This window comes from Falco punctatus, assembly GCF_963210335.1.
Source record: "Falco punctatus genome assembly, chromosome: 7".
In the NCBI taxonomy this organism is placed as follows: domain Eukaryota; kingdom Metazoa; phylum Chordata; class Aves; order Falconiformes; family Falconidae; genus Falco; species Falco punctatus.
The window spans coordinates 58,190,057-58,203,347 of NC_137587.1; the positions used below are offsets into that span (position 1 = coordinate 58,190,057).

At 42.4% G+C, this 13,291-nt stretch overlaps 1 protein-coding gene across 5 annotated transcripts in view; it reads right to left on the reverse strand.

Annotated features, from left to right (window-relative positions):
• The window catches only part of FBN1 (fibrillin 1), a 171,983-nt gene that overhangs the window by 138,114 nt on the left and 20,578 nt on the right, over positions 1-13,291 (reverse strand). For all 5 annotated transcript variants that reach the window (XM_080394652.1, XM_080394651.1, XM_080394650.1 and 2 more), the window contains 2 exons: positions 4,836-4,918; positions 3,831-3,929 (listed from right to left, as the gene is read on the reverse strand). In XM_080394652.1, coding sequence (XP_080250778.1) covers positions 3,831-3,929; positions 4,836-4,918 — 182 coding nt within the window. The remainder of the gene's footprint in view (positions 1-3,830; positions 3,930-4,835; positions 4,919-13,291) is intronic.

Consider the following 13,291-nt stretch of genomic DNA (forward strand, 5'->3'; position numbering starts at 1 on the left):
CCCGCGGCAGCCTTGAAAACACTGCAAATGTTTAAAATCCAAGAACTCTTACCACCTCTGACAGCAGCAGGATATAAGGGAAGGGGCCGAGCTCCAGGTTTTACAGCTGTTGAACGGACATCTGCCACAGCACCCCGCGGAGCGAGGAGCGGGAGCCCGGGGCGCGAAGCCAAGGGCCCAGGCTCCAGCTCCCCCCCACAGCTCGCGGTCTCTGAGGAAGACCTCGGCTCTCTGAGGAAGACCTCGGCTCTCGGCTGGTGCCCCTGAAGCGGCACACCCGGGGGGTGCAGAGCAGGCCCCATTTGACACCCCAGGCATAACCGGCCTGCTGGGGGAGCGCAGACACTTGTCCCCACTAGCTGCCACCCCCAGCACCCCACAGCTCTCGCTGCCCCTGCCGCCGCTCCCGTCCTTCACAGACAGCCCCAGCAGCACACACCTCCCACGTTTAAGCCAGCCCAAGCTATCCAGACAGGTTGGGAGCAAAACCTGCGGCTGGGCTCAGAGACACACCTGACCCACAACCCTGGGGGCACAGGGCGTGCCTGATGCTGGAGGAGAGACCCTCCTCCTCAGTCACCTCCCCCACCCGCTCCCACTGGGGCAGAGCAGTGACTCCAAAAACACGGCGGGATCACAGGGTACGGCTGCAACACAAACAGGGGCACGGCTGCAGCACGAACAGACCATGCCAAAGCAGCCATAGCCCGGGCTGTTTGGGAGGCAGCAGCGCAGCAGCCACCACAGGGCTGGCACGGCCAGGGTGTGAGACATCTCCCCACATGTGCACCTGCAACGTCAGAGCCACCCACACATCGGAGCCAGCGGGGGGGATGCCTCCACACATGGCAATCTTATCTCCGAGCCTACTGTAAGCATACCCAAAAATTCACTAATTACACAGGAATAACCACTACTCAGCCAGCAAGTTCATTGATGTCACGAAAATCCCTGCAAAGAAAACCACCAGCTGATCTTTTCAACCACGAATCTGATTCCTAAAGCTGACTCATAACCAGAAAAGTTCCAACAACTGACCTGCATAAGAATCAAACTTGAAAGCTTTGCTTTGCTTCCCAGTCCACAAGCTTTCCAAACTGCATTATTTGATTCTGGCAGACAATCAGTCTATATGGCCACCATGAATTCAGTTTCTGCCTATGGCTGCGCATGCTATAAAACCTGTGCCCCCTCCTGACTCCTTAAGGACTAAAGACACATGTAACCTAAAATATCCAAAAGTCAGCTCAGGCACATCTCATATTTCAGAAGCCATACATTTAATCCTGAGAAATCACAGCATTTTCACACATATTTGTTATTTGCATTTTGAATGTGACAAACCTGTATCATCTTTTTTTTTTTTAATTTTTGTAATAAGACTTTTTTCTCATTTGTTAGAACATGTAATTAAAATCAAGTTCATGAATGCATTTTCTGACAAAATGCTGTTACCAATGGGAGCTGACAGTAACCCTTTGATTTTTTTGTATGTTTGTTTACTTTGTTTCCTAATAGCAGATCATAGCAATTGTGGTCTATTGTGTAAAGAAATATCCCTGGATTTTGTCTACAGTGCCAACGGAGCAAATGGCTTACAGAAAATGTATGTTCTGTAAGTCTTAATGAGGTGCTGGGTCATAAACATTATTACACAAGAGTGCACAGAGGCAGCAGAGCCTTTTCAGCCTACAACAGCTTAGGACACTTTTGCTTTTAGAATTGGCTGGTCTCAATAAATAAAGGTGATGTGACCATACACACAAAATGTGTCTTAAATTATTGCACTGGTTAAACAAGATATAAACAGTATCTTTTTTAGGCCAACTTGCTGTCTGTTTGTAAAGTGTTAATACTTATACCGTATACAGAAAAGCAACAATAAAAAGCGGGCAAACCTACATAGCAATGTAAGGAAAATAATGTGAGCACCAATTAAAGCTTGTAATTCTGACTAAAGACTAGTAGAATATTCATGTCTAGGAGAAGTAATTGTCAACAACCAAAATAGCTACGTTATATAGGCCTTAAAAGCTTCTTGCTAAAAATACTGCAGTAAAGTCCTGCACCCATTTATTTGTGCAACTCCAACGAACACTAAGACTATGGAGATCCGTGGTAGAATATTTCAGAAAAAGAACCACAAGAAGAACTGTAACTTTACTCATACTCTATTTTTCTTTCAAGTCTTGATTCATACAATACTTCAGTGTGGCCTAAAAAAACCTAATGAGGTAATACTAAGGCCCACTTGTTCCTGCCTTTTACAAAGGTGCCAAAATATTTAACAGATGTAGGGATACATCTCCCCTTCTGTACCCTGAAGGGAACTTGGAAGAAGGTCATGCTTTTCTTTACTGGCTTACAGGGCTAAGGCATATGCACCCGGCAAAACAGTAGCTGCAACCTGAGGCAGACACACAACAACACACACGTTTGTGCAGCATTTTGCACCCCTCCTCCTTCCTGTACTCTCTGGAAGTTCCACAGCTCCATACTCTCCTCATGCTGGCCTCTCCCTAACAGACATCACAGGAGCCTGAGAAATGGGTTGAACTACAAAGAACAATATTTACCATTTTAGTACATGTCATTCCATTACATTCCACAGTTGTTATTGTTTTTCCACTGTTATTATATGAAAAGGATGCTAAAGCCACAAGCTGAAGTGGTCAGTTTTGTGGGAAAACTCTTATCAACTAGGAAAGCAAAAAAATAGAAAGGTAAAAAATACAGGGGCAAAGCAGACCACACATTGAGCCTGAAAAGATATTCAGAGTTAAAAGGATAACCATTTTGCATAATATTACAGACCTCAGCTTAGTGCATCCCCCACTGACATCAGTTAATATGTTGTTCAGATAGTTACAGGCATTTGTGGGAACCAGTTTCCCCCAAAATTCTTCCCAGAAAATTAACATACTATGGAAAAATCAAAATCTTCTGCATTCTAAGAGACAGGCACCATACTCAAATGAGAATACAGTGGACTTCACAGCTGGCATCTCAAGACATGAACTGAGATACTATCCCAAGCAATGAAGGATTTCTACTTCATATCAGATACTCATAATTAGTCATTGAGTGATCTGGTTCATTGAATTAATTTAATTTTACTTGTTTTTTTCTGGATCTGGGGAACTCTCCTTGAAAACCTGAAATTTAAGCATTTCTAGGAAAAGTAATCTCTCTGAGAAGCTTCATTTCCAAAGCACTTGGGTTTTTTCTGATGAAAAGTCGTTCCACTTAAAAACCTGGACCGGTTCTGTACCTCTAGTACCTACAGAAGTATAACCTGAATAAGCTCAGCAGCATTAGATTCAGAAGGTAAGCGCTGAGCCTTGCAAGGAAATGCTATAATACTTGTAGGCCTATGTATGTAAAATACAGCATAGCATCTGGCTTAGCAACCCCCAGAACGAGAGCAGAATTACAAAGCAAGCCAAATTCAGCCAACTGTCAACAGTCATCTCCCTGTCGTTACAACTTTTTTTCTGTATATATGTGCATGTCTAGCGCTGAATACAGGTAAGGTATTTTCCAGAAATCAAGGAAGACCAGAATTAGTGTTACAGCCTGGCAAATTAATATAGCTTCCAATAAAACTAATTTGGTTTTAATTTGGCAAAACAAGAGTGTCACCAGTAGCTAGTCTCTGAGTAATTCTTCAGTTTCATCATAGGAGGCTATGCTTTCTTTCCTATGGTAAAAGTATGTCTGGTGACTCAGACATTATTTGTCTTAAATATTGACCACTGAACTATCTTACATATCTTAGTAGCTTCACAGACTCAAAAGAGCAGTATCAAAGACACAGAAGAAATACTTACTTGATTTTGAACCACAGGAGGGGGCTATCTGACCATTTGGGCATGTGCACATGTTTGGTCTAGAGCAAAATCCATCCCCACAGGAATGTCTGCAGATTGCTATAAAGAAAACATAAATGCCTTTAAAATGTGTTTCAAAAAGCCCAAATACACAAAGAACACCTGATAGAAAATATGCACTCAGTACCGTAACATAAATATCTACAAACTCATCAACTTGCATACAACAGATTCCAAAACAGTTCTTCCTCTTCACCTACAGCACTATAGGAGACAGACCTTCACAGCCTTTTATGAAAAGGTCTGGGAACATGCCACAGGCCACACTAGATAAAGGGAGATTTCCTTGGAAAAGTGAAACAGTGGTCTACTGGACTGCTCTTGGAGGAAGGATGGCACCGAGGCAGCATTACAACGCTCCCTTTATTTCTGCACCAGACACACAAAAGCATAGTAATTCCCACTTGACAGCACACTGCCTGCTATCTCTGGAGGCAGTCTTACCAGTCTTAGGCACAGTGCCTTTAACAATTATTTCTGGTAAACTGCACCATTACATGTGAGCATGCATACAGCACTATGATGTATGTATATACGTATTTATATCCCTAACACAGATATTTCAGGGATATGGTCCAAACAAGCAGAGAAAATGTACTTGCTGGCCCAATGCTGTTGCCTCCTTCCATTTACCTAAATAGATTAACATATTCCACAGCTACTTGCTCCTGAGTCCACACACCCCCTGGATCCCTTTCCCACAGACTTAAACAGAACATGTGGATGAGATTAATCCTTTGTTAAATACTGGTATCACATCACTGTATTGTAGCCCACAAAACTTGGTATATTAGCTTAATATATTTAAAATGGTAAAGAAATGACGTGCAGCTGCTATTGAAATTGTATAGAAACACATTTCAGTTCTGGTATACAATTAAAAATACCCTGACATAGAGGGACGAAGATAAACCTCAGTCATAACACATAACCGGATTAACTTACGGACTATGCATTGGTTTCCACCAGGTAAAGTTTTCCATCCAGGGCAACAGTAAGCATTGTAACGTGATCCACACACATTTGGTCTGGAAAAAAAAAAGGACAAATTCTTCTTTTTACTCAGAAACATGTTTTAAAAGTAGAGGCATAAAGAGGGAAAAAGTAAATCACTACAATATACATTTCAATAATTAAATCTAGAAGTGTTGTATGTTTTTAGCAGAACTAGATGCCTTTGGATGTTGGTTTTTTTACGTAACATACACTTTTACAAATCAAAGATTACATTATAAACACAAATCAAATCAGTAACATCTGAGCAACAGGAACAGAATGGGTAAACCTTGTCTCATGTCATCCCATATCTAGAAAAGGAGCGTACAGGAATTTTGAGCTAATCTCCCATTTAAATACAAAATGAGGGATCACATCCATCACCGTTAGTGAACACAGAGGAAACCTAGTGCTCTTTGAACAGTAATGTTTAAGCTTCAGGCTGCTTTCTCTTCTTTACTCTGAAGCACTTTTACTGTTCCCTGTTCTGTCCATGAGCAAAACTATGTCTATATGTATGTACAAGTGAAACATCAACCATGACATCAGCCAAATAAATGAGCCACAATATGCCGATGCTTCATTAGCACAAATTACTTTCCAAAAAAATCATGTGGGTGCATGTAGAGAGACGGGGTCCCGTGAAATGAATACGAAGGGCCTACTGCCCTTCTTAAATGATGGATCCATAGGAGTTTTTCTTTTCAACCCATTCCTCTCATTCATATTTACCCTTTCAAATAAATATATCACTAGAGTTTACTATTGAAAACTGACATGATGTGACACTACTCCTGTCATGATTTTATTGGTAAAAAATATGAAAGTTGAAATGGTTCTATGCCCCTCACAGATAACAAATCTTTTTTTAATCTATCTTGTCCTATTTAATACATCTATCTATGCAAGTAAAGCTAGTAAGAATAGCTTTAGAAATGGGAAAATCTACCTCCTTTTATTGTATATTTAAGAAATCTATCAGAGCAAAATTTTAGTTTTTATTAATATTGTGAGCAATTACTCAATAGATTAATGCAACTAAAGCCAGCTATAAAATTTCTAGAATCTGCTTTATTAAAATGCCATATACAGATTAGAGACAGATTTAAAGTGTTTATTGTTTTAGGAAAGATTTTCTATTATTATTTTGTCCTTGGTCTTTCAGAAAGTTCTTCATCCCTAGTATTGCAATGTCTAAGTAAACAACAGTTACCTCATATGGTGAGGCAACTTAAGACAAACAATCTTGATATATACAAACATTTATTTATGCTCATTTCCTAACTAACAGGACTTTTATACTATATTTATTTAGGGATCTGCATTGTTAATGCAGTTTCAAGTATTCTGATTACACTAACTTCAGTGACATCTAGTCTTTTCCTTACGCGCTTGGCCAGAAACGACTGAAGTCAAAGCAGACACTGCCATTACCCTCCACTGGTTCTGGATAATACAAAGTGGTAACTGAGGTGAACGTGAGCAACACAATTGGACTTGTTGCAGGGCCCTTTCTCCTTCCTGCAAACTGGTGTTACAGACTCAAAGTCTTATTCATATAATTCCAGTGTATTCAGTTTTAGTAATGTCAGCTACTTCCCTGCAGGGCTATAACCATGTAACTTTCCTAGAGTTCCCTGTTCATCAATGCCAAATGTTGCTCCACAATCATCTGCCAAGTAAGACTGGCAAGCAGACAAGTAAGATTGCTTTTCACCTTCTCCAGTCACAAGAAATAACGGAACTTATTAAGACAGACAGAATGAGTTTGTTGCTACCTGTTAAAACCTACAGGCATAAACCACCCATTTCCGATCCAGGTTGGTAAGAATCTATAAATGGCTGACCATAAAGTGATGTTTAGGTACTCTGTCAAATTTCAGTCTCAGCAAGTACATGGCTTTGGGGACCATCTGGTCCGAGTTAAGAGTCAGAAGCAGATTTCTATGCCACGGGGAAACCCGATTTTTAAAATCTATTTCCAAAATGGGGCTCTGGAAAACCTAGATGAGCCAGCATCCAATGAAGTCAGAGACCCGGGGAGCCTCAAAGCTGTCCACAGGGTAGGCTAGGCTGTACATCCAAGAAGCTCCAACTCGGATGCAGCATGCTTAGCTTCGTAAAAAAAAAAAAAAAAGTCATCAAATTGTACTTCCATGGAACACTTTGAGCCTGACAAGTGCATTTTCCAGTGGAACACTTTTTCGTCAGAAAGCTGCTGTCTAGCTTATAAAAGAAACCTATATTAAAGTCTGAATGTTACTTCTTTGAGAGGGAGGGAGTGTCCTTTACTTCTGCCTATTTGTAAAATGCCTTTTAAAAGAATTCATTTTGAAGGTTACATTCATTGATATTTATGAGGTGATCAGACACTATGGCATTAAATCCTGAAAAATAAATAAATAAAGTATTCAAGGGAATAACAATCTACCTCATGTAAAATCACGAAAACCATCAATCAAACTGTAAAGGGTCGACCGTGGTACTTAAACAGCTACCCACTGTTGTGTTTAATAGAGCATATTTTCCTGCTGATATTATAGGCTATGAATACTAAAGAAGCATTTTATATTGTTATAAAACTGTTTTCCTGAACAGCACTACAAGCAAAGTTTGGTTATAAAATGTGATTTGTGACAGTAAAATAAGCACAAATGCATCTATACAGCCCAAGCCACCTGCAGTGCCCACAGCACCTTCCTTTCACTCCAAAGCCCTGAGGAGGGAGACGGCACCTCAGGGACAAAGCTGTCCCCATTGCAATTTAAAAAAGACAAGTCTTTCACTTTTAGAGTCACTTACAAACTTGTAAAGTATAAAAGGATTTCTGTAATGGTATGGTGCTGAGAGACAGTATGACTGATGCCCAAAGTTTCATCAAAGACGTCCAAAACAAACAAGTAATTATGTCTCTGATTAATGATATGTAAGTACAAATTCAATAGCAAAATGAGTTGAATAATTATCAAAAGACATTAGCCATCAACTAGAAAAGTCTTAGAACAGCAGAGAGAAAAAAAGTTCATCTGGAAATTCTGATGACTAATGCTTGAGAATGACAGGTCTGGCTGACAGCATCTGCAAGCACCAAACTAGAAGATACTCTTCTTCAGGAACAGCCTCGGGGAACCTGCACCACCATGACAAAGTAAAGATTTGTGTGTCCTTTCCACCCGTGTGGGGATGGACCCCGGGCAGGACTGCAGCATCGGCTCCTTCAGACAGGCACACCAGGTCCTGTGGCTGCAGCACAGCCTCTGCCCGTCACGCATTCTCTAATTAATGATCTCCCTTCTCCACGGGGCAACACTGACATTGTCCCATCAAAAGAACCAACTGGGTCCATCCCTTCCTTGCTACTCCGGCTCTCAACGCCCCGGCTCAGCACGGATGAATGGTTGCCTGGCTCTCCTAAATTCACGATCAGCCAGCAACTGGGGGTGGATTTGTGGAGCAGGCACACAAATGTAAAATGATGGGAAGCAAATCATGCTAAGCTTGGCAGTGCCTCCTTCTCAGGCACAACCGGGCAGTGAGAGCACGTGACAGCCGGAGAAGCAAGGGAAGTGTTCAAAAGCCCTGTGTGAAGCTGGCAGCAGGGAATGCCACCCAGCCTAGGCACGGCAGGGGCATCGTGGCTGTCCTCTCCAGGGCCCTGGCAGAGACACAGTCGGAGCCCTGTGCTGCAGCCTGCCCGGGGGGGTGTGCTAATTCTGTACATCCCCGCTCTGCCCTGCCTGTGACCTCTTGAGGAAATTACAGCCCTCTCCCAAAGAAAGTGTTGCCCATCTGCAGCTCCCACGGGAGGAAGAGTTTCTGGCATTGCTGGCAGCAAGGCTTCAGGCGGAAATTTTGTCAGCAGCACTGCCATGCACCAAGCCACCCTGGTGTGACCCAGTCTGAACCAAACCCAAAGCGTAGGTCTCATATTAGACAGAGGCCAGATAAAGTGGGCAGAGAGCAACTGAAAGAGTAAGAGACAGCTGAATACCAATCACAACTGAGGTGAGCTACAGGGATACTGGGAAGGGTTTCCCATCGCTCCTTCAGCTCATTTTTCCTCTCCCTAGGAAAACACACAGGGTTTCTTCCTTGCAAGAAAATGTTTAATGAAGGACCTTTATTAATTGTTTGGCTGAAGGCGTATGTTTAACATAATGTAGGGACCCAACTCTCTGTCAGAAGAGATACAATTTAAAGCAAATCATCAGCCAATGGTTACTTTTTGAGAAACCTTTGCCTATTTTTCTTCTTTGGTGAGTAATGCTGGTACCTGCTAAAACTGTACCTAGAATTATTTGCTAATCATTTCCACATAGAATCGGAGCGGTGCTTCCATGCTTGCACTGGGAGTCAAAATGAATGACAAACTGCACCTGAAAAACGGTACGCTGGTCTTCAGAATGCAGTTGTCTAAGTCTGATACAACCAATGTACTAAGAAGTAGTAGCTAAGGCTCCACAATGTGAAGAATAGCTTTTACTAGTAATTTTCCGGAGACACACAATCAGATCTATACCTTCTGCTGTAAAACAGCTTTATGTACCTTCCCAAATTTCTCAGCACCTCAGAGTAAATGCTAAAAGCATGGAGTGGCCCAGCTCTGCTGACTCCGCTGGAGCTTTACTCGGCTTTCCCACTGAATCTAGAATTTCCATCCTTTTGAGGTACTCCAAACCTTAGTGGACACGGCCATGAGCAACGCAATTTAAGTTCACCCTGCTCTGGGCAGGGGTTGGACCACATGGCCTTCCAAGGTCCCTCCCCACCTAAATGACAGAAGCCAGGTACTTAGTGCACAACTTAGAGGTCAATACCAAAAGAACCTCTAGCTGCACTGGTGCCTGCCCCCTCCTCCAGGACGGGTGGATGGACTACAGCAAAAACCATCGACATGGGTCTGCACTTAACATGCATAAGCCTCAACTCCAGCTACCCCAAATACTTTAAACAGGGATTGCTTCTCTGTTGTTCAGCTAAATATTAGAAAACAGGATGTTTTTAAGTCACTGTGCCCATTTTTGTCGTTCAGTGAAGGTTACTAAGAGGACTCTTGAAGCTATTTATTTCAGTCATTTACAAGGAAAATCTAGGAAACAACGCTAGACTCCGAAAGCAAACACAAAATTCAGCTTCTATTATCCTATAAAGGATAAGTATGCATTTTTAAGCAAATTATATATTTTTACATACAAAGGATTGCATCTGATATACTCATTTTTATCATGCAATAAGTAAGCCTGGATGTTTGTGCCATGCAGAGAGCCTAATATGATAACTATTTCTCACTCTAACAGTAAGGATACTGCTGTCCCAGAATCCTGGCTCAGTTCAACTAAAAAAATAACATGCTGAGCAGCTCTATGGGTATCTTTGGCTCCAGCCTACGTGCAAGTCAAGAGTTCAAAATGACATGCAAGTTTCCTGCAGCAATACTGAACAGTTCTCTAACCCTAACTTCCATCACACTGTGACAGCTAAATACAGCAATCCAACAACAGCATTTGACATTAAGTGAATTCTTCCACACTTGCTCTGAAAATCTGACAGTGTCTTTTGCAGGGACAGGCTCATCTAACCTGACAGCCAGGCATTGTTCTCATTCATTGCCAGCAACAGACGCATTTCTGGCACATATTCCCTCATTGTTCCACTTGAGAATGACAGTGGGTCCAGTTCGACACCCCATCTACGTGGCTGTACAAACCGTGTAAAGTGCAAGTGTACCACCAAAAAAACTATCTGCTGGGCCAGACAAGCACAGCTGGTAAACAGGAGGGATCCAGCAGGTAATTTCTAAAAATTAATTAAAAAAAGTGCATTCAGGGGACAAGAAATCATAGGACCTTTCAACCCTGGTAGCACTAAATAGCATCCCACCAGAAACAGATGTAACTGTGGTCTAGGGTAATGCTCAGCTCTCCAGATGTCACTTCCAGCGAGAGAACAGGGAGAAACCAGTTTACACCTCCAGCACCACCGACCACACTCAGCATGTACCTGCTAATGGCTATGGATGGAGGCAGGCTTCTAACAGTCTCTGAAGAGAAAGCACACAGCAAGCTCAGCACCTCCGCCAGCCTGCACCGTGCGCTGAGCTGAGCAGCAGTGCAAGGACTGGCATGGGGCATGCTGGCCAGCCGAGCCCCAACGCCAGCCAGCCCCTTGTCGAGGCTTTTCCAGAGGTTGTAGGATGAGCCAGTGCTATCCACCATCCCCACCTTGGCGCAAACATCAGCATTTAGGGAGTCTCATAAACCTGGCATATAGCCACACCTGTCAGTGAACGCCCTTAGGTGTTAAGCAGCGCCACTAACTGGTGTTTTAAATCTTCCAGTAGCCAAAGAGAAAGCACTGTATTTTAGGTGAGTGAGCAGCGTTTCTCTTCTTCCCTTCACAGCACACTACTGTATCCTACCCTCTGCCTCTCTCCTTGCTGGGAGAGTGATACCGTGTTTTCAAAAGGCCAGTTACAGGCATGCCTGCCATAAGGCAACAGGAAAACCCTGTTGACAGGATCCCACTGTTTTAGTTCACCTTGCCCCTAGCAGCCACTGGTAATTTTCTCTGCATACAGGAAGAGAAAAAGATGAAATATCAGAGGGAAAAACAAAGAAGAAGAAAAGAGACAGGAAAAAAGTGTTCCTGAAAGGAAACAAATTTTAGTTTCAAACATCAGCTGAACATCACTGGATATTCTGATGTCCTCCAGCAAAACATGAGAGAGGGAAACTAGAAGAAGAGCATGAAAATGATTAAGACTGTAGACAAAAGAACTGCGGCTTTCATTTGGTATTTCTGAGGCTTTAATGGTCATGAATCATTTCATAAAATGAGAAGTAGAAAGGAAAACAACAGATTCTCCAGCAAGTCAACATTCAAAATATTCTTCCAGATAAAAGCTGGAACTCCTTCATACTTCAGTGAAGATCTATAAGGAAAACCAGAAGGCACAGGTTTTAATTTAACAGGCTACATTTTACCTCCCAATGTACCTTCCAAAGAAAAGCCCAACTTCACTGAACTGTCACAAAAAAAGCAAATGATTCTTCTCATGCCTCTACCTGCACATCAACCTTAGCATGAATGAGGCTATTCAGTAGGTCTGCAATCCTTTAAAAATAAATAAATCTGAATTGGGAAAGTCAGAACGGACAGGAAAACAACCAAAGGAGACATCCACAAGACAAGACCAAAGAGCTACAAACATATTTTCCAGCACAGTGTGATGGTTAATCAGAAACACTCCAGGCCACAATTGTTTCATTCTACAAAAATATTTACTGAGTCTGGGGAGTAAGACCAAAGTGACACACATGCATCTATATTGTCTTCATCTTCGGAGTTCAGCAGGGAGATGAAGACAAACAAGATGGAAGGTGATCTTACTGCAAGGTGGAAAAAAACTAACAATTAATTTGTTACTATTTCCCTATGTACACATTTGAAGAATCTCAGCTCCTGAAGTCTTGTTTAAGTAGAGATGGCCTCCTATTAACCAATGTCTACTACAGTTCTACCAAGAGGAAGTTTTCCTGGTGATACACGCGGCTAAATAGTTTGGGTCTTGCGTTTTGGGTAGTACTGTTCTAATAATCACAGGCTGCTGAGTCCATGAACTTATCTGACAGTGTATGAATTTCATATATAAAACATTCAAGTTTGCAAGACGGAAGATGAACGGCAATGAGAAAGACTGTCCTAGGTGAGCAACGCTGCTAGCAACACACCACAGGAAAGGAAAATAAGCATACAGGAAAACAGAAGCTGCAACTTTATTCAATAAGGATCACTGTAAATGAAGCTGACAGATGGACTGGCCCCGCCAAACCCTAACCCAGTGATCCTCCCATTGCTCCCAAACCAACTGAGAGCTGCCCTATGCTTACTTCAAGTCTGCATCCTCAGGCCCAGTATTGCCCCAGAAGTTCTGGCACAGCAGCATGAAGTTGCACACGTAGTAGCTTATCCAGTCAACAAGGCAAACATACCCATAACAGACTTAATCTGGTGAACAGCTTGTGGAACCACCACTGAACACAAAATGTGTCCTCTGCTGGCTAACAACAGGGGAGACTTCTACTTTTATAAACCTTAAGTGGGCTCCTGATTGAAGGAAGTGCAGCTATGGTTAGCATCCCAGCTATGGGCCAGAGGCTTCTTGGGCATCCTCCAAACTATTATCTCTGGAAAGCTGCACTGCAAACTGCAAATTACTGAATCCTGCTGCCACCAGACACACTCTCTACAGATGCTGTACTTCCCCACAACCCTTTAAGCCTCCAGTTTCTAAAGACTGAACACCACCCATCCCCCCTTGATAAAGTTTTATTTAAACACCAACAAATTGAGATCAGAAAGTCTCCAGAAAGGCAACACTGCACAAAAGATTAGATAATTCCATC